General features: G+C 46.2%; 1 protein-coding gene across 5 annotated transcripts in view; it reads right to left on the reverse strand.

The window, feature by feature from the left end:
- Positions 1-807: 807 nt before the first annotated feature.
- The window catches only part of SMC1B (structural maintenance of chromosomes 1B), a 78,361-nt gene continuing 57,965 nt past the window's right edge, over positions 808-21,203 (reverse strand). For 4 of the 5 annotated variants that reach the window (XM_047866769.1, XM_047866771.1, XM_047866774.1 and 1 more), the window contains 10 exons: positions 15,627-15,768; positions 14,644-14,789; positions 13,209-13,362; positions 10,686-10,784; positions 8,726-8,882; positions 7,868-8,022; positions 6,679-6,830; positions 4,811-4,880; positions 2,560-2,670; positions 808-1,335 (listed from right to left, as the gene is read on the reverse strand). In XM_047866769.1, the coding sequence (XP_047722725.1) occupies positions 1,234-1,335; positions 2,560-2,670; positions 4,811-4,880; positions 6,679-6,830; positions 7,868-8,022; positions 8,726-8,882; positions 10,686-10,784; positions 13,209-13,362; positions 14,644-14,789; positions 15,627-15,768 (1,288 nt within the window). In that variant the 3' untranslated portion in view covers positions 808-1,233. Of the gene's footprint in view, positions 1,336-2,559; positions 2,671-4,810; positions 4,881-6,678; positions 6,831-7,867; positions 8,023-8,725; positions 8,883-10,685; positions 10,785-13,208; positions 13,363-14,643; positions 14,790-15,626; positions 15,769-21,203 lie in introns of those variants that run through there. The other variant, XM_047866773.1, reaches the window with a different exon arrangement.

The following is a 21,203-nucleotide window of genomic DNA, read 5'->3' on the forward strand; positions in this document are numbered from 1 at the left end:
AGGTGTTGCCGGTGGTTTCTTAGGAACAGGAGACAAATAGAGTGGCCTCTGCTCTCTACACTCAATAAGAGATTGATTGGCTGGGTGAGGGCAGGAAGCAGGTCTTCTGTGACTTTGGTCTAGGTGGGCACACGGGGCACTTCGTTTACGTGAAGCAGTGGGTGTTCAAAAGTGGCCGCGTCACTGCTTCGGGAGGCTGCTCCCTCGTTAGCACTTGGGTCCAGCCCGTCTTAAGCGGAAGACCACCAACATCTCGGAATTCTTTCTGTAAAGTTTGAGAGCGCACACGCGAGCGTGTGTGTGTGTGTGTGTGTGTGTGTGTGCGCGCGCGCGCATGCATGAGCATGGGAGGGGCAGGGGGAGAGAGAGAGAGTGCCTGGTGTTCAGGCTTTGCACTGACCACCAGGAGCCTGCTCAGGATATTCTATCTCGTGAACTGCAAGATCACAACCTGAGCAGACGTTGGACATTTAACCGACCCAGCCGCCCAGGCGCCGCTGGTCCTCACATGTCCACAGACCCCGTGTGGACGGGTAACTGTCAGTAGATTGCAGTGAGGGAGCTGCTCTGCTGTGTGCAAAACTCTAATCCATTCTGAAAGGGAAATGAAGTATTATTGAAAATGCCGCAACTTTCCTCCCCAGAACCACGTATTTAAGCGGAGGAGTCAGTTGTTACTTAGGAAAGCCTGTGTACGACGTTTTCCCGACAGATTTATACTTAGAAAAATTCAGATTGCATTGAAGCAGACATAATTGTTTAACCTTAAAAGAATTTTTGTTTCTAAAATGATAGATCAGAGACATCTGCAGTTAGAATATTCTTTACTGAGATTTCCTGTATTGACATCAGTTCCCCTGAAATAACTTCCCCTAAAACCCAGGTTCAACGTTCTATAACTAACAATATTTGAGAACCAAGAGTTTCCCTGAAAGATCACTTAAACATACTAGGCAAGACCTAAGTGAAAATAATGCAGAATCCAAAATTATTCTGACTGGCTTTCAGAATGACACAAAATTACTTTTTTTTTTTTTTTTTTAATAATTCGCTCAACACTAACTCAGGAAACCTTACCCACGGGGAGGGGGCCCGAATGATGGACGCGAGCTACAGCGGCCCAGGCTGTCCCGACTGCTCCAGCAGTCTGTTACTCAAGAGCAACAACTAGGCAGCCGTGACCGTGACCCAGGTCATGGACACCCCCAGGTGGCTCAGGGGGCACTCGCGGTCCTAACGCGACTCTTGGTTTCTTTTGCTGCTTTCCTGGCCTTCAGTGTCTGGATACTGAGAAAGATCCAGGGTCAGAACTCTGCTGAACATGCAGTCGTCGAACTGAAATGAGAAAAGACCGCTCAAGTCACCTGTCGACTTGGGGGAGAAACGTGTTATTAAACATAAAAGGAGGCCACTAGCGAATCTGGATTTGCACTTAAAAAGGAATCTCCTTATAACCACGGGTCTCCATTTACATCAGCTTTATGTTTTGTATTATCTGGTAAAAGGTCCCAGCGCGTGCCATCGCGGCGCACGGACCGCTCTGAGCTAAAGGCTGCCGCGAACCAGCTGACACAGGAGCAGCTCTAAGGACCGGGCTCCAGGGCTCCGTATTCACAAAGGAAACGTGCTCGACGTAGGAGGCCCCGCTCCGCTCTCACCAGCTCTCAGCGGTGGAGAAGGCGCCCGCTTCCACACGCACCACAGGACTTGCTAAGCGATCCGTGCTTACCACGGCTCCCCTCGCCTGACCCCCCAGCCCTCACCCCTCGTGTTAGCCTGGAATGGTGTGTAAGCGCGGGGCCTAGCCGGCAGCCCTTGGGGTTACTCTTCACCAGGGCGTCTACGTGTACATGTGTGATGCACGTGTCAAGCCGTTTTCCTCCTGTTAATCTGCCTTTTGCCAGTCTGATAACAGGGCCCCAGCCAGAGAACCTAAGTGCGTAGAGGAAAAAGGTATTTTTTGTTCCCCTACGCTGGTGTGAGAATTTCCGGTGCTCCCTTGCATCTTGTAGGCACAGGAAGGGAAATTTTTATCTTCGTTTAAATGAAAACTCAGGAAGTAAAGCCTTACTTTCCCCAAACTGAGTAATCTGAATGAGCTGCTCTACTCCATTAGCTCAGGTAAGTATTTTCAACAGCTGTAGGTGTGTTTGAATTCTAAGTTACTATACAACTTGGAACGTCTGGTGAATTTGTTTTGTTCCCCCTCTGGTCCTTTCTGAAAGATAAATGGGCCCTTTAGTGCTACCCACCCCACAGTGCATTTGTTTGGTCTAAAACATGTAGACATTACAGAAATATGAAACACAGTATTAACAGTTTAGTGTGTGCCTTACAGCTCTGTAATTTTGTTTGCTTTTTCACTTCAAGTCCATCTTAAAAATTCTGTCTACTGTCGTAGGAAAATAAGTCGTTTTAAAAAATCTTACTTGATTCAAAAAAAATCACTTAATCCTAATAGTTATCAACTGCAGAAATCAAACAGCATGTGCAGACCCCACTGGTACTTGTAATTTCACTTCAGGACACAACAGGGAGACTCCTGGGGCTGCCTTTTACCTCTGGGTAGATGCCTATCAGCGCATCGGCCTGGGAATAGAACTCCTCTTTTAGGGAAATGATTATCATCTGAAACTGCTCCTGAGTCTGCTCTTTGATGTAACTTGAGACCTGGGGGGGGGGGGGGGGGGGGAGGGGGACAAAAAGCACACATTTCACCAGCAAGGAAAGGCTTCCTTTCTAAGGGCCCCGGGAGGGTGACTGTGCCCATCTCTGCCCATTGTAGGGGACAAAGCACTTACTTGCCTTTCTGGTAACTCAGTAAACCCAGTATAAGTGCAGAAATGGAAACCGCTCAGATTAAAAGGTGAAAAAAATTGTAAATCTTATAAAATCTGCCATCTAAACTTTAAGAATATTTTAAAGAACAAAGCTCTAACTTAAGATATCATCAAGTGAACATGCAATCAGTTTTCATAACAAGGTAAAAACGACCACTCAGACATTGAGGAAGGACCAGTCTTTAAATTTCCATCTTCCTATTTTGCTAATAACTCAGAGCCAGAAGATGGGAAAAGTGGCAATTATATATATTCAGGAACCATCCTCAAATCCAAGGAATGGGAGGGAGGAAGATAGAAAGGGGTCTTGTTGAACGAAATCTGCTGAGAACCCAGAGGGAGATGGAGAAGGACTGGGCACAGCCTCCCAGGATATTTGCCCACCCCCCGCACGTCTCTGAGGGGCTGGATGGCTCTGGGCCGCGCCTACGGGTCCCGACTGTGTGGGACTATGGCCCAGTGCTGGGCGAGGAGTCACTGGCGGAGGTGAGGGACCAGGAGGGGAAACTGCTTCTGGTGAAGGGGTTGAATTCACAGGCAGAAGGAACTCGGTTCAGCATCAGAGGCAGCGGTAGCCACTGTGGAGCGGCTGTGAGCGGCTGCGAGCGGGAGGGGGGCGGGACACACTGTGTTTGCCGAGGTGCACGGCGGGCACGGCGGGCACCCCGGGCACCAGAGGGGGTGGCCGTCACTTGGGAGCCGCTCACACGTCCGCCCGCGCTCAGCATGGCAGCGGAGCGGTCGGCAGGGTGGATCCTGGGGGAGACTGAAAGGTGACAGGTCTTTAATACACAGGCTGGATGCCACAGAACAGTCTTAAGTAAGACCTCGTCCCTGGAGAGGCCAGTAATACAGCTCCATCTTGCTGGAAGGCACAGATACCTTAAAAGCTAATGAGAAAACAGCCCACAAAAATAGACCCACCCCCCCCCCCCACCCCAACATACAGAAGATGGGCTACAAAGCGCCAAAATTCACCTCTTCGGGGGAAGAGGTCTCCTAAATGAGGCCGTTGAGTCCAATCAGCCGATGCACGCTGGCCGGCGTTCAGGAGACAAACAGATTGTCTTTTGTTCCTGTTTTCTTTCCCTTCCCCAGTTAACCTGATGCCTGGCAGGTCACAGAAGGTGGCTCTTTCCTGTCCTCTACAAAGTTCAAAGGGATCGGGGATCTGGTTTTTAAACCTCTGACTACGGAGCGGACGTGTTCAGAACACGGGGATGAGAAACCTGGGCTGGATGAACACAGCTCGGGCAGCGCTGAGTGAGGCCACGTGGGCCGCCAGAAGGGCCTCAGCCGCAGCTCCCGAAACCCCCCCCGACTCTGGCATCTCCTGGCGGGCTCCAGGGAGCCCAGCGTCAGGGACCCAGGACGGAGTCTCTCTCAGAGGTGGACTCCTCAGCCAAGCTCACGAGACTAAGGTATATACGCCACGATGCCAGTTTACAAAGAGCCCGGTCGTCTCTGGAAGATGAACGTGCCTGGAAGCGGAACCAGGAGTCCAATTCGCCCAACTCCAGAATGGACGGCTCTGGCAGCGGGACCGTGACGCCAGGAGTCTGCAGGCAGAACCGCCCCTCCTCTTTGGTCGCGCTTCCTCGGCTGACCCCGTTCTCCCGTCAGACTCACAGTGGGGAGCTGTGGCCTCACAGTCCTTCTCTTTCAGGTGGCTTTACACTAACGTCTAGAACCGGGGAGAAGCCACCCGCCAGCAGTGCTGTGGATTCAGCACAGCGATCCTGACCTGACTCCCTGTTTTGATTCCCCAGCAATTGACTGAGGATCCCCTGCCCCTCGAATGAAAACTGCTCCCCCACAGCATCTCCTGCTTAGATCTTTAACTTAGATTTGATTTTTAATCAGCCGTTCTCCAACCAACTGGGTGTTCCAAGGTAGGCGGCCTTCTGACCAGCACATGATCCCTGGACCACAGGTGTTCTTTTGGAAATTAAAAGCAGGGAGACACTCACTTTGCCAATGTTCGTGTTGTCCAGGGCTGCGTCCACTTCATCTAAGACAAAGAACGGAGCGGGCCGAAAACTAGGAAGAAATTACAAGTAACAGCTTTGGTTTTCGAGAGACCTGGCGAAGATTAACACAAGGTCCATCCCCTTGGATGCTTCCGCCTCAGTCACCAAGTCACCAGTGACCCCGACGGTGCCGGATCCAACGGGCAGTGCTCAGTCGGTGTCCCCCGTGACCTTTGCGGGTGGCATTGGGGGCTGCCCCCACCTGGCGGTCTGATGTCACAGATGACCGTCTACTCCCCCACCCCCCCCCACCGCTCCTTCCAGGTCTCTTCCGCCAGCTCCTCTCCGTGCGGTGCTCGAACGTTTTCACACCGTGGTGCCCTGGGGTACGGTCCACGGTCCTTCCACGCTAATTGGCTCGCGCGTGGTTTCATCTCATCTCTGGGATTTAAACGCCATCCGTATACCGATGGCTCCCACACCCTACCTGCCTCATGTGCCCAACAGCTTGCCCGACGGTTTCTGGCGGGTGTCTGATAAACAGCTAAAGCTCATCCCAAATCTCACTCCTCAGCTGCCCCTCCAGACCTGTTCCCTCCCACGGTCTTTTCACTCGAGCTGGTATGTGTCACCCCTGCCGCCTCCCTCTCACCCCACACCTTGTCTGCTCAGCCGACACTCACCCTGGTCCAGCCCCTCTTCCCCTTTCTCCCTGACGGCTACCACAGTTCCTATCCCTGTGTCCACCACTGTTGCATACGGCCCATTCACTACGGATGCCGGCTGTCTCTGGCCTCAGGGCCTTTGCACATGCTGTTCCTCATGTCTAGAACAATCTTCCCTTAGCTACATCCACATGACTTGCTCCCTTCATTCCTTCAAACTTTGTTCAAATGTTGCCTTCTCAAATAGGCCTTCCAGGGTGACTCTTAATATTGCAAATCCCTCCTTGCTACTTACTGTCTCCAATTCCCAACTTTATTTTCTTCTCTATAGCATCTGCTATCTCCTGATAGTCTCTCTGTCAGAGAGTTAGTTTATTAAAATACCTTCTCCTCTGTCTTCCCCAACAAAAATAACATATCTTTGAGGCAAAGATTTTGTTTTGTTCCCTGCCAACTCTCTGGTGCCTGCACCACCACCCGACACACAGCAGATCTCTAATCAATATCTGTCGAATAAATGGATGGTAACAGTAATTACTAGTAAGGGACACCTAGTAATAGCCTTATTCTGCTGCGATTTGCTCAACACAGGCTCACGTTTCGATTCCTGCTGCCTGCTTTCCCCAAAGTCTCCCGCATGAATGGTGGTATTTTCTTTTCCTTTCCTGTACGGGCCTCCTCTTATGAACATCAGCTGATGCTAATCCTTCTGGTCATGAAAGTAGAGAGGGAGCACCATGCACACCTGGGCCTTCATCTAATGACTGGAATGTTGAACACTAGCCGTCCTGACCTTAGCCGACATCTTCTCCATTTTCCTCACAGATTGCCACCACCGTTAGTGGAGAGGAGGAGGTTAAACGTTTTTGCAGAAGAAATACTCTGTGTAACATTCTTTACCTAAACACGGCTCTGAATATATACTAGGAAAACAGCACACGGGTTGGATGTTTTGTTCTGTTTGTTGGCAATCCTGATGTCACATCCGTCCATCCCAGGATTTCCTTTTCTTTCCTTTCTATAAACTTGGAATATTAGTAGCCTCTGGTAGTTGCAGAAATTTAGTGAAAATCTGTCAAGGACTGAATTATGTATTAGATTTTCAGTCTAAATTACTATAGGCCTAAAACAACCTGAATTGTCTGGCTGAAGAAAACAGTTTTGTAGCACATATGCTGAAAGACACTTCACTGTGGCCTTTACCTGTGCACCGCGAACAGGAGGGCCAAAGCCGCCACACACTTTTCTCCCCCCGACAGATTGTCCATTGGCATGAACCGTTTGCCTGGAGCCACGCAGTTATAGCTGATTCCCTCTAGGTAAGGCTCTTCTGGGTTTTCTGGGCTAAGAAATGCCTGAAACACAGGTTATTTATCAGCAGTATCACAGAAGCAATTAGTAAAATTTCGACTTTGGAAATTGAGAGAGGTTGTGAAATATTCTATTGGTGAGGTTTTCCTCCGTTTTGATGGGAAAATACCAATGCCTGTAAACAATGTGTATGGCTGTTCATGCAGTCACGGGAAATAGGGTTGCGTGGGTGGTAGGAGAGGGAAAACATTCTAACACACACAAAGGAGTAGGCCTTCCCGTAGGACTGCCATTCAAACGTCAGCAGCACATGTCGCAGTCTGACAAAAACAGTCTTTGTTCGGCTCACCCGTTGGCCCGTCATCAACCATTTATTGAATAGCCGTTGCGGGCCAGGTACTGTAGATGCAGGCAGGAATCCTGCCTTCAAGAAGTTAATGGGTTTATTTTAGTCTTACTTTACTGAAGATAAGTAAATTATTTTCAGCTAAAACCCTAAGTGTCTGATCCAGGATCAACTTTCAGCCGTAAAAGCACACCAGCAGAAAGGTAAAGCAGGTGTAGAAGTCCCCATGCACCCCCTGATTCCACGTTCAGTGCCACGGGGTCTGCTGTGGGTACTGACCGCGTCACGGGCAAAGGTTATAGCAAACGGACTGTCGACACAGTCCTGCCTTTGGTTCCTTCCTCTCCTTTGTACTCCGCCCAACTTGTCACAGACCCCAGGTCAGCCATTCCCAAGACCCTCTACAGAACGTGACCTGTACTACAGAGACCACTGACTGTTCCATGAAACCAAATCAGCACCAGGCAACAGAACTCAGAACTGAAGAGAATCTGGAAACAAATGACCGAACCCCCTCATTTTTCAGATGAAGAAATAGAACCAGAGAGGTTCTGCCTTGTCCAGGCTGACCAGTGGGACAGTGAGTGGGATCTAGAACACAGTTACTATGGCAACCAGTCTTCTGGAATCGACTGGAAGTGGGTCACTCAGATAACACGGTGGATATTTATTTCCCACCAGAAAAAAACGACCAGCAACACGGTTTCCAGCAGCATTTGGGGTGGAAATACCTACTTGGGCGCTGACGTTTCTGCAGAGCTTCTTGTAGATTTGATCAATGGAGACTGAGACGTGCTCAAAACACTGGCTGAAAAGGTCGTATCTCCTTTTTTTCACCTGTTCAAACTCTTGCCTACACATTCTGGCTTCCTTTCTGCTGGCCTCAAAAGCTGAGAGAGAAGCAACGTTCTTTACTTTGAAGACCACTGGGGGGAGGGCTTCTCTTATTGCAACTTTAAAACATAGAGTATCTTGGGGCACCTGGGTGGCGCAGTCGGTTAAGCGTCCGACTTCAGCCAGGTCACGATCTCGCGGTCCGTGAGTTCGAGCCCCGCGTCGGGCTCTGGGCTGATGGCTCAGAGCCTGGAGCCTGTTTCCGATTCTGTGTCTCCCTCTCTCTCTGCCCCTCCCCTGTTCATGCTCTGTCTCTCTCTGTCCCCAAAATAAATAAATGTTGAAAAAAAAAAAATTAAAGCATAGAGTATCTTAAAAACTGGATTTTGAATTTGGTTGTCTTGAGTAAAATCTACCTTTAAAATACCCCAATTGTTATTAATTCTAAGAACATGGCTCTTAAAATTGATGGGCCCTTTTTCTAATAGGGCTAATTTTTAAATAATAGCGACAAATTCTGTGAAAGAGACTCTAAGACGGCCATCATACTGGTATAGAAAATTATGTTCTAAAATAACCAGTATACTTTTTTTTTTTTAATTAAAGCAGAGCACTTTTTACAAAGGCAGCAACTAGTGACTCAGTACTAAAAGTACACATTAATATGGGATGACAGAGAAAGATCTAAGTTAAAAATAAAGAGACAGAACCCACAACCCCCAGGAGTGCGGCCTTGCTGACAAGTGCCGCCCAGCTCACCGTCTGTGGACTCCTGGAACTTGTCCCTGACGGTCTTCAGGTTCTCCAGGGCTCTCAGGTTTGGGGCCGCCGTCTTCAACAGGACCTCCTCCTGGGACGCCACCTGCTGCAGCAGGAGTCTGAGGCTGGCCTCCACTTCTTTATCCGTTTGTAGAGCCTATTGACAGAGAACAGCGGTGACCAAGGTGACCGCTTGCCTTTCAGATCCTAGCTGCTGAGTAATTAGGCACAGGGCCCTTCAGGACCAGGTCCCTGCCTCCCTTTCTCCGCAGCCACCCCTTCCCTCCCTTGGCGCCTCGGAGTCTGAAACACAGTTGGGCCGCGCTGTCCGCAGCTCCCTTAGCCAGCTGTGCTGTGCCGTGGCTCCAATGTTCTAGATACTGCTCTCCCGGGACATGCTTCACCTCCACACTTCCTAATGTGGGCAAAAAGCAGCAACTCATAGATCGCATTTTCTCATTCGTTAAAAAATACTGATCGTTTACTTATGGATTAGACCCTGAGGATTCAGTGATGAAAACTGTTCTGTCCTTGCTCTTAAAGAACTCACTGGGAAGTCGGACACCCAGGCTGGCATTTACAACAGTGTGGAAACCCTCTAACGGTAAGCGGAGGTGCTGCGGGGCAGGGAGAAGGCATGCAACCAGTCTGGAGGGGGAGACACTTCAGCTGAAACCACCAGGATGAAGAGACCTTAAGTGAGGAGGGAAAGGAGGAAGGGGTGTAGGCGTGACCTTCCAGGAAAGCGTTCTTGGCCTCCCAGGGTGGTTCATTAACATGAGGAATGTGACGGTTTTAAGGCATTGAGAAGAGAATTATTTGAAAAATGTTGGGTACACTGGCTAATTTAGGTAACTTCTTAAAAACAGATACTTAACCTCATGCCACCTACCAAAATAAACTTCAGATGAATTAAATAGGTAATGAAAACAAAACACGAACAATATTTATAAATATTTACTCAGTAATGAGGTGGGTAAGGATTTTCTAAATATGAAAGCACTAAATAGACTGCAGAGAAGACAAAAGCTGTTTTGTGACTGCCGAAAAATAGAACTGCGATCCAAGAGCCCAGCAAATCTCACAGCACCTGTAAGAACATGTGAAACTGAAAGGTGGACATTGCTACCTGGCATCTAGTCTCCACCCGTCTCACAGAGCCCATGTTTGAGCTTTCCTCCCTCACGGGTCCCTTGTAGCAGGGGGCGGGGGTCCCTGCTCGATCTGAGGCTCGCCAACCCCGTCCCCCCCGACGGTGACTGGTCACCAGTTCTGGCCACTGTGATGCCAGCACAGCTCCTGGGGCTCTGTCAGAAAAGCCCTTCTTCGCCCTTGACACGCCACTACGAAGGCGGCCTGTCTCTTGCCTGAAGGTTGCGGGGCTGTGTGGCTGGAACGCTAGGACCGGCTAGTCGCCGTGCCCTCAACGAGAGACGCGGCCTCAGGAAGGAGGCAAAACGCAAATGCAGTATTGGAGGGCGGCTCACAGGGACGACGGAGCAGCAGAGCCAGAGATGCTGGATTAGAGACCCTGAAACCGGACCCCAGGTCTGTGCTCTGCAGCTGTGACGGATGGGTCTGTCCCCTACTGTGGGGGCCACACCGGGACGGTGACAGGCCGACCCAGGCTCCTGGAGTACGGTGGTCACTTGTGTCTGCTGCGGGACTTCGCAGAGACTAATGGTCACTGTGAATCTCCAAGGAGACAGCCTTTCAAAAAACTGGCTGCCCACAGAAGACTTCATTTGGGAAGCATTTCCATGATACTCATGTTCTGTGAACACACAGTGAGAAAGGCTGGCAGAAACATTTTTAAGAAGTTGTCTGTTTATACCATTTCTTCAAACACCATTAGCAAATCTACTTTTTCCCCTGAACCGATGGTCAAAAAACTCTTCTGTATTATATGTAAATATCCACTGTCACCATGAACTAGCCCTAACGGAAATCCTCCATTTACCTTCAAATCCTCTCGTAGGGAGCTGTAGTCTACCTCAATGGCTGCTTCTTTTTCATAGATGTCACTTGTTGCCTGGGTACTTTCTGCTTCAGTGCCCAACTGAAAAACAGATGAAGCCCCTCCTTTGTTATGTGAAACGGGGAGCTCTACTCCTCCACCTGTCCCGAGCCCTTCAGTCGATCGCCACCTCACTCGGGTAAAAAGTTAAAATCCTCGCGTGGCCTGCAAGGCTGTGATGACCCGGCAGCAAGACCCCCAGATGCTCCATGTGCACAGAATGATTTTGGAACTAATGATCCGACACAGTCTCTCCCACCATAGAAGAGTCTTCTGGGAGAATCCTGGAGACCTAGGGAACATACCCTGTCTCCACACCTCCAGTGGAAGGGAAATCTCAGGTTCAGCCTCAAAACAGTGATAAGACAGTTACTCCTATGACAACTGTTGAAATGATTTCTACCTGGTGTTCCTTGTTCAGCCCTCTGGAGAGAGACAATTTCTACCTAGTGCCTTTTCTATTTCAGCCTTTATAGAAGATCTTATATTGTATCCCCATTATGTGGCCACTACCAGACATGCTTACCAAATTCCAATCCGGGAACTCACCACTCAAGTAGTGGTAAAAGTGTTCCCTAGGAGAGGAAAGCTGTTTCTGTGGCCTCTCCTTCCCAACCCTGTATCCACCTTGGGACCAGAAAGAACCAATGTGATCTTTTCTCTGGGACAGGCCATCCTCTATTGGAGGAAAATGATCGTATTCCCCAAGACTTCTCTTCCCGGGACAATATGGTTGGGACCTTTTCACTCTCCTCAACACTTTATTCTTTTTTTTTCAACGTTTATTTATTTTTGGGACAGAGAGAGACAGAGCATGAACGGGGGAGGGGCAGAGAGAGAGGGAGACACAGAATCGGAAACAGGCTCCAGGCTCTGAGCCATCAGCCCAGAGCCTGACGTGGGGCTCAAACTCTCAGACCGCGAGATCGTGACCGGCCGAAGTCGGATGCTCAACTGACTGCGCCACCCAGGCGCCCCTCAACACTTTATTCTTAAGAAGCATCATGCTTTAGGGGCGCCTGGGTGGCGCAGTTGGTTAAGCGTCCGACTTCAGCCAGGTCACGATCTCGCAGTCCCAGAGTTCGAGCCCCGCGTCAGGCTCTGGGCTGATGGCTCAGAGCCTGGAGCCTGTTTCCGATTCTGTGTCTCCCTCTCTCTCTGCCCCTCCCCCGTTCATGCTCTGTCTCTCTCTGTCCCAAAAATAAATAAACATTGAAAAAAAAAAAAAAAAGAAGCATCATGCTTTAAAAAGTGAATGCAGGGGCTCCTGGGTGGCTCAGTCAGTTGAGGATCGGACTTTTGATTTTGGCTCAGGTTATGATTCCAGGGTCATGAGATTGAGCCTCATGTCAGGCTGCTGCTTAAGATTCTCTCTCTCTCTCTCTCTCTCTCTCTCTCTGCCCCTCTCCCCTGCTGGAGCGCTTGCTCTAAAAAATAAATTAAAAAAAAATACTATTTTTCTTTCTAGAGTATAATGACTATTGTTTTTCTGCTCCCATGTACTTCTGCTGTTAACAGACCCCCTCCCTTCTCTCTCTGCATCTACACAAGTGGACCTGTGACCCAGAACGAGCCAGAGTTCTTCCCCAGGATTTTCCCAGCAGAGAGTAGGGGAGAGTTCTCTTTCCCCTCTGGTCAGAACTAGTGGTTACAGCTGTAGCCTTGTGGGGAAGGCCCATTTGGGAGAATAAAGCCAATATATACTGAGCCAGAAAGAGTTCTTGATAGTGTTCAAATTCCTGGACTGAGTCTGGCATGAGATCGCCTCCATTCCAGTCCTGTCCCTTTACCCCCTTTAAAGCCTCTGAACTGGGTTTATGTCATTTGTGGCCTGGAAAGGGCTTTCTCCTTTCCTTACCTCCTGTCTGGAATGTGATCTCTGCTAAAATAGAGAAAAAAGACAAAGACTTGGAGTATAAGGTCGTGAGAAGTAATCATGTTAGCAAGGACGAAGGACTTCTGGAGTGGAGGGTGGATGGAACAGAGTAGGTGTCTGACTGCCGGGCAGAGCAGGGCGGGGAGGAGGGAGGTAGGGGGGAGACCCCAGGGAAGAAAGGGCTCAGAGAGGAATGACCTGAAAGGCAGGACCAGCCGTTTCTGTTGCATCCTGTGGCGAGCTAACCGGAAGATACTCTGTCTGAAGGCACCCCCAGAGGTCGCTAACTCCAGCGGCTCTCACTCCACTCTCGGGTATCTGACGTGTGGGAAAGAAACTGGCCCATCCCGCGGGGGCTCAAAGGACGTGGATGGGCAAGAGATGGAAGAGACGGCACAAGACGCCCAGTCCTCTGTAACGACCATCCTTTTGCCCCTTTTGCCTCCCAGGAGATGTCCCCTCCACTCCTAACGGGGCTCTGGGTGGGGCCAGGGGAACCGTCTGCAGCGCTGGGACGTGGCTAAGCAGCCACCGGGCGTTACACAAGTTCCCCACAGCTGCGTGCATTTTGAAGTCACGTGGTAGAATACCTCCACTTCAACGATGTCGTCCAGCGATCCCAACAAAAGAATTATTTCAAGGTCTTGAACTTTGCAGTCAAGCAGCATATTGTGCTTCTCTAGCCGTTTCTGTTCCAAAGAAGTCTGAATGATGACAACTTCTTTTTGCCATTTTCCCACTTCCCTGTAAATACACAGATATGAGAAGTGATTATATTTTACCCATTCGAGCTGTACCAGAGAAGAGAAACGAATGTGTTACAAATAAAACTGCATGGAAAAGATTTTTTCCTAGGAGTGCTGTAAGTTCTAGAGTTATCGCACTGATGCTGTTATGTAAACTTTAACGCTCTTGAGAAAGGCCATGAATGTAATTAATTTATCCAATGGAGCATTTTCAAATAATAAACATAATTACTTTCATCGGGCTAGTTTGGCTTTAAAATCTATGTAATTTTTCAAGCTGCATTTCTCCCTCAATATAAGCTCTACACTTTAGAGCCTCAAACCAAGAGAGACAATCTTTTAACAAGAGAAATGTCTTACCAGGTAAGTCATGACATACCTATTTCCTACAGCCCCTATTAATGTAATGCCTTCTGTCTTAAATGGGGGTTTGGGGGTTTTACCAAGTAAAACAACGTGGTATTTTTAAGAGGTCCCAGAAACAGGACCAAAAAATAAAATAAATGAAGAATTATGTGGTTTTCAAGAATATGATGATAAACAGAGATGTGGTTCTGTTTAAACTAAATACAACCATGAAAACAACTCAAGAGTAGATGAACTTTAACTCCACTCAGAAACCTTAGACAAAGAACTTTCTGCTCTATCTCGAAATGCTGAAGGGCTTTGAACAGTGAGGAAAACTATGCAGTGCCAAGAGTGGAGCAAAAACAGAGTGCACGTTTCATCTGACCACTTACGGTTGAAAAGCAGAGGTCGCTGGGGTGCAACAAGCCACCTGACTCCAAGTGTCCTTGTCACCATCACGACAGACACACATGCTCATCATGTGCCAGGTTCTAAGTGTCCTATGAACAACCCCTCACTGAATCCCCGACAACCGTCCGGGGAGGCAGGCACTATGAGATCCCCACGTTAGTATTTCCTTCTGAGGAAAGGCAGGCACAGCGTGTAAGCGGCAGAACCGGGGTACCAACCACACGGGCTGGCTCCAGATCCCCCCCCGGCCCGCCGTGCGTCCTCACCCAGACGCACTGCAGGAAGACCCTGTACACCAGTGTCAGAGGGGTTCAGGGCCACGTCTGCATCTGCCAAAAAGAACTATGCATTCTCAACAACTGACCGCCTCTTTTGGTTTTCCCCTAAATGAGAATGTCTGAAAGGTGTGATGTGGGACACATACTCAAATAACAAACTGCCTCTAACAGATTTTAAATTGGTAGTAAATGTCTTTAAAACTCTGGTTATGGTCCTTTAAGCTGACAAACTTCTTCATTACCTATCAATAGCCAGAACTTTCTTCCGTTCTTCTTCAAGCTGAGCTTGGACCTTCTCCGTGTTGGCATTCTGAGTGACAAATACGTCCTTAAGTTGCTGCCGCTTCGCCATGAGTTCATCCACAATTTGCAGACAAGTTTCTTCAGCCTGAATGAAGATGATTTGCATTGTAGACTTAATTATCTTTTACGTTAATAAGGTCAACAGATCATCTCGTCAATAAAGCAAAGCAGTGATCCTGTGTGCTGCTTGAACTTCTATTCCCGAATGTGACCCACTCTGGTTCTACACTTCTTGGAGATTGATAATTACTACCTGCCTTTGTCCTTCACTTTGGATTCATTCCTCGGCTTGCTACCCTCTGACTCTGTTCCATTGGACGTTGTCCAATGAAAATGTTTTTGCAACAATGACCTCTTAATTGGCAATTAAGCAGACATCTCCCAGACTTTACCTTTTTGACAACTGTCCTCATTTCCTCCTTCCCGAGCTCCCCCCTCGCTTCACTGTTCCTCAGCATCTACTGCTCTGTCTGGGCGGCGGGGCGGGGTTGGAGGGTTGCGGGGGGGGGGGGGGGGGGGTGAGGTCTCAACCATGCGCATATGGCTTCAATCTACTCCCATTAACCAGCCCGGGCTTCTCCTGTTCTCCACGTGCCCTTCACCTGCTAGAGTTTGCTATCTAGATCTCACACAGGCAACTCAAGCTCCGTGGGTCCAGACTTTCCTCTCTTTAACTTGCCCCTCTATCCACGAATTGCCCAAATTAGAACTCAGGAGTCCTCAGCGGCACCTACCCCCCACACGCCTCTCCCACTTCAACACCTAATAATTTGTGAACCTGCTGGTTTTACTTCCAATATTTCTCAAACCTGCCCCCTACCCTTCCCGTCACTATGAGAACGCTTCAGGAGTCCAACAGTGTTTACGCAATGAAAGAGATCATTTCAATGGCAACGCACTTCGGCCGCCTATAATTAGTTACCTTCTTTAGGCTATCGATGTCTTCTCCGCCTTTTCCGATGGTTTCTTCTAACGTACGGATCTTATTCAGCTTCTTCTTCAGCTGATTGCGACTATATTCAAGTTGAACGTTAAGCCGAGTTTTCTGTTTCTCGAATTCTAATCTAGCATAACAGAGTCAAGTGTTACAAGTGGTCAAGAGCCTTTAGTTCTTTATTTTTAATTGTTATCGCGGAAAATTTTTTAAAAACTACAAAAGTAGAAGGAATATTATAATGAATCCTGTTTCATCTAGAACTCTACTGGGCACTGCTCTCCAGCACTGGGTTATTTGAAGCACATTTCAGACATCGTATCATTTCATTTGTCAACATTTTAGTATGTGTCTCTGAAAGTGAAGTGACCATTAGAACAAAACCACAAACGACTATAGATAGAACTGATGACAATTCCTTAATATTAAATTGTGATCACTGCCAGATTTCCTGAGTCTCGTTAAAAAAAACAACTGGTTTGTTTGAATCAGAATTCATACACTGCATATGATACATGTTTCCTCAATCTTTTATTATCTCCCTCCCTCCCTTCCTCTTTAAGTTACAATTTATGTGCTTATTCTTGTTTATTTCGTCAGTCTTTGCAAATGGCTAGTTGTCCACAAACTCCAAACTTGGGAACTAAAGAACATGTTCCTTCCCGAAGCACTTCCTACTTTGCCAGCTTCACAGACTCCTCGTAAAGAATTCCAAGACCAACTGTAGCTCATTCTTCCCATCCTGTCTCCCTCACATACCCTAACAGCAACATTCAATCCAGAAACATTTTACAGCACTGTCATCAGAGATGGTGCTAGATCCTGCTGATACACAGACCACAACAAGAACAGGAATGATAAAAACCGAGTGCTATTCCGTGAGAGGTTACTGCATGCCAGCCGCTGTTACAAACACCTTTATGTGATTTAACTCACTTAAGTCCTATGACTCTCTGAGGTGGGTGGTAGTACTATCCCTGTTTACGATGAGGACGAGCAGACCCAGGCAGAGCCAAGTTTCCTGCCCAAGGCCACCCAGTCAGGACATGGTGGAACCAGGTGTGACACCCTCGGAGGCTCTGCTCTTAGCCGCTGACAATAGCACCTGTGGTGGTGGTTAAGAACAAACCCCCGAAGGACCTATTTCTGCTGCAGACTCGTATGCAGACCACCTATGAGTGAGACACTTCTTCACTGGCTCTGGACACCACACTACTCCAGCTTTCCTCTCCCCTCACTGGCTGCTCCTTTAATAGTTTCTGGTGATCTCACCCAGGCACGTGGCTTTCAGTGCCATCTGCATACAGACCCAGACTTTATATCTCTCCCTGCACCTCTCCCATGAACTCCTAGCCTGTACATTCAACTGCCTACTCCACAGTTTCAGTCGGATGTCAGAGGCATCCCAGGTACATAATAGATAAGCTACTGGAGGTAACGAGAGATTTTAGCGAACTTATCATATGTTACATCGATCTAAACGTCGATAGCATGTTTCTACACCAGTAGAAACCAACTAGAAATACAGCATAAAAAGAAATACTATTCATAAGAGAAAAAAAAAACACCTCTAAAATATCTAGGAAGTAACTTATGATAACACAAGATCTCAATGGAAAAGAAAACTTTAAAATTCTAATAAAGAATATAGATGATTAGAATAAATGAAGAGCCATACTATGTTGTTAGATGAGAGGACTTGATATTTTGAAGATGTTCTCCCCAAATAAATATATAATCAGAACCAGAATCTCAATCAGAATTCCAGTTGGATTTTTATGAGAAATTCAATAAACAGTAGTAGACATAATCCTTTAGAAAGATAATCTACTGAAGTTCAGGCAGACTTCAGAAAAAAAGAATATGACAGGGATAAAGAGGGGGGCATTTTACAAGGATAAAGGGGTTAATTCAGCAAAAAGACCTAATGATCCCAAATATGTATAGACCTAATCACAAGGCTTTAAAATACATAAAGTTGGAGCGCCTGGATGGCTCAGTCGGTTAAGCGTCCGACTTTGGCTCAGGTCACGATCTCGCAGTTTGTGAGTTCGAGCCCTGCATTGAGCTTTCTGCTGACAGCTCAGAGCCCGGAGCCTGCTTTGGATTCTGTGTCTCGCTCGCTCTCTGCCCCTCCCCTGCTCACGCTCTGCCTCTGTCTCAAAAATAAATAAGACATTAAAAAAATTTAAATTAAAATAAAGTAAACTCACACCACCAGAAGAAGAAATGGACAGATCCAAAAGTACACTTGGAAATTTCAACACCCCTCTCAGTGTTTGCTGAACAACCAGGCAGAGGACCAGTAAGTTACAGAGAGGATTCGAGTGACTAGATTTAACTGCCACTGAAAGAATACTCCACCCACCCCCCAGCAGGTGTCTATTAAACAACACACTTCTGAACCCCAGAAGGGTCTTTGGAAGAAATCACATGGGACGTTCGAAAATATTTTGAATGGGATGAGACTGAAAACACAACATACCAGAAGTAGTGGGATACAGTATAAGCAATAGTTGCAAGGAAAGATAGTTAGAAATACTTATATTAGAAAATAATGCTTATGTACCAAAATAAGTAGAAGGAAGAAAACAAGGTGAGAACAGAAATCAACAACATAGACAAACCACAGAGAAAACCAACGAAGCCAAGAGCTGCTCTTAGAAAGGATCAATAAAACTAATACACCTCTAGCTAGGAATCAAGAAGAAAAGAAAGACGATAAATCACCAATATCAGAAATAAAAGAGGTGATATCAGTACAGATCCTACAGGCATTAAAAAGGATAAAAAGTGATTATTATTAATAACTTTATGTTAATAAATCTGACAACCTGGGTGAAACACATAAATTCCTTGAAAGAAATAAACTACCAGAACACATTCAAGGAAAAAAATACCCCGACTAGCCCTACATCTATTAGGAAAACTGAATTTGTAACTAAAAACTTTCCCACGAAGAAAGGTAGGTGGCCTCAGTGGCTTCACTGGCAAATTTTACCAAACTTTTAGGAGAGAGAGAAGTAATCTAATTCTACAAAAACGCTTCCAGAAAAAACAAGAGGAGAGAACAATTCTTGATTCATTTTATGGGTTTGGCATTAGGCATTACCCTGATACAAAAACATGACAAAGATATTCCTGGGGCGCCTGGGTGGCGCAGTCGGTTAAGCGTCCGACTTCAGCCAGGTCACGATCTCGCGGTCCGTGAGTTCGAGCCCCGCGTCAGGCTCTGGGCTGATGGCTCAGAGCCTGGAGCCTGTTTCAGATTCTGTGTCTCCCTCTCTCTCTGCCCCTCCCCCGTTCATGCTCTGTCTCTCTCTGTCCCAAAAATAAAAACATTAAAAAAAAAAAAATTAAAAAAAAAAAGATATTCCAAGAAAAAAATATGTATACCAATACACTCATGAATGTAGATGCAAAAATCCTTAACAAAATTTTAGCAAATCAGATCCAAAAATATTTGAAAAGGATACAATACAGTACGACTGAATCGGGTTTATCCTAGGTATATCAAGTTGGTTTAACATTCTAAAATCAATCAGTATAATTTACTACATTAATAAACAACAAAAAACCCCAACCATGTAATCATCTCAAAAGACGACAGAAAAAGTATCCATTCATGATGAAACATTTAAGCAAACTACAAATAGAAAGGAACTATCTCAATCTGCTAAAGGGTACCTTAAAATTAAAACCATATCTAACTGTGAAAGACTGAATGCTCTGCTCCTAAGACTGGGAATAAGGCAGGATGTCCGCTCTCAACACTTCTACTTACTCGACATCGTACTGGAGGTTCTAGCTAGTGCAGTAAGACAAGAGAAAGAAATAAAAGCCACACTCCTTGGAAAAGAAGAAATAGAATTATTTTTACTGAAATATGATCGTTTATATAAATAATCCCAAGGAATCTATAAAAAGAGCTCCTAGAACTAATGAGTTTAGCAAAGTTGTAGCATACAAGGTCAATTTATAAAAACCAATCTTATTTCAATATATTACCAACAATCTATTTGAAATTGATAATTAAAAACAGTTCTATTTATAATAGCATAAAAATATAAGGTACTTAAAATTGAACAAAATGTGAATAAAATTTGTACACTGAACACTAAAGAACATTAATGAGAGAAGTTAAGGAAAATCTACATAAGTGAAGACGGTTACTATTCATGCATTAGCATTAAAACATGTCAATTCTTCCCAAATTGATTTATAGATTTATACAGTCCCAATCAAAATTCCAGCAGACTTTTATGAGCAACTGAAAAGCTCATCCTAAAATGTACATGGAAATGCAAAGGACACAGAATAGGCAGGGGCTTGACCTGCTTTGTTCACTGTTGTAGTGTCAGTGCCTAGAAGAGTGCCTAACTCATGGGAGGCTTACATTAAATAGGTGTTGAATAAATAAATGGACTATGAATTATAGAGAATAAAATTAAAGGAATGGGCCAAAATATTGATAGTTTTTTATTTCTAGACAATGGGATAATGACTGATATTTTTTAAAAGTCTTTTCTATGTTCTCTAAGAGGTACATATTACCTTTGTATTTAAAAATTATATTTGATTATAAGAAAAACCCACAACTAACATTATACTCAATGGGAATAAACTGAGAGCTTTTCCCCTAAGGTCAGGAACAAGACAAGATGTCCATTCTCACCACTTTTATTCAACATAATATTGGAAGTCCTAGCTACAGCAACCAGACAAGAAAAAGGCATAAAAGACATCCAGGCACCTGGTTAAGTGTCCAACTCTTGATATTGGTTCAAGTCATGATCAGCTCATGGTTCGTGGGATCAAGCCCTGCATCAGGCTCTGTGCTGACAGCACAGGGCCTGCCTGGGATTCTCTCTCTCCCTCCCTCTCTGTGCCCCTCCCCCACTTCTCACATGCATGTGCATGTTCTCTCTCAAAATAAATAAACATTTAAAAAATTAAAAAAAAAAAAAGTGGGGCACCTGGGTGGATCAATCAGTTGAGCATCTGACTTGGGCTCAGGTCATGATCTTACAGTTCGTGGGTTGGAGTCCCTCATCAGGCTCCATTGCTGACAGCTCAGAGCCTGGAGCCTGCTTTGGATTCTGTGTCTCCCTCTCTGTCCCTCCCCTGCTTGTGCACTCTTTCTCTCTCAAAAATAAACAAACATTTAAAAACATTTTTAAAGAAATAAAACGCACCCAAATTGGTACTGAAGAAATAATACTTTCATTATTTACAGATGACATGCTAGCATATATAGAAAACCCTGAAGACTCCAGCAAACAACTACTAGAACTGATAAATAAATTCAGTAAGGTTGCAGGACACAAAACCAATATACAGAAATCCATTGCATTTCTATACACTAATAATGAAGCATCAGAAAGAGAAATTATGAAAACAATCCCATTTACAATTGCATCAAAAATAACAAAATGCCTAGGAATAAACTAGGAATTAACCAAAGGGGTGAAAGACCTATACTCTGAAAACTATAAAACACTGAAGACAATACAAAGAAATGGAAAGACATCCCATGTTCATGGACTGGAAGAACAAATATTGTTA

The sequence above is a fragment of the Prionailurus viverrinus genome, chromosome B4 (genome assembly GCF_022837055.1).
Source record: "Prionailurus viverrinus isolate Anna chromosome B4, UM_Priviv_1.0, whole genome shotgun sequence".
NCBI classification, from domain to species: domain Eukaryota; kingdom Metazoa; phylum Chordata; class Mammalia; order Carnivora; family Felidae; genus Prionailurus; species Prionailurus viverrinus.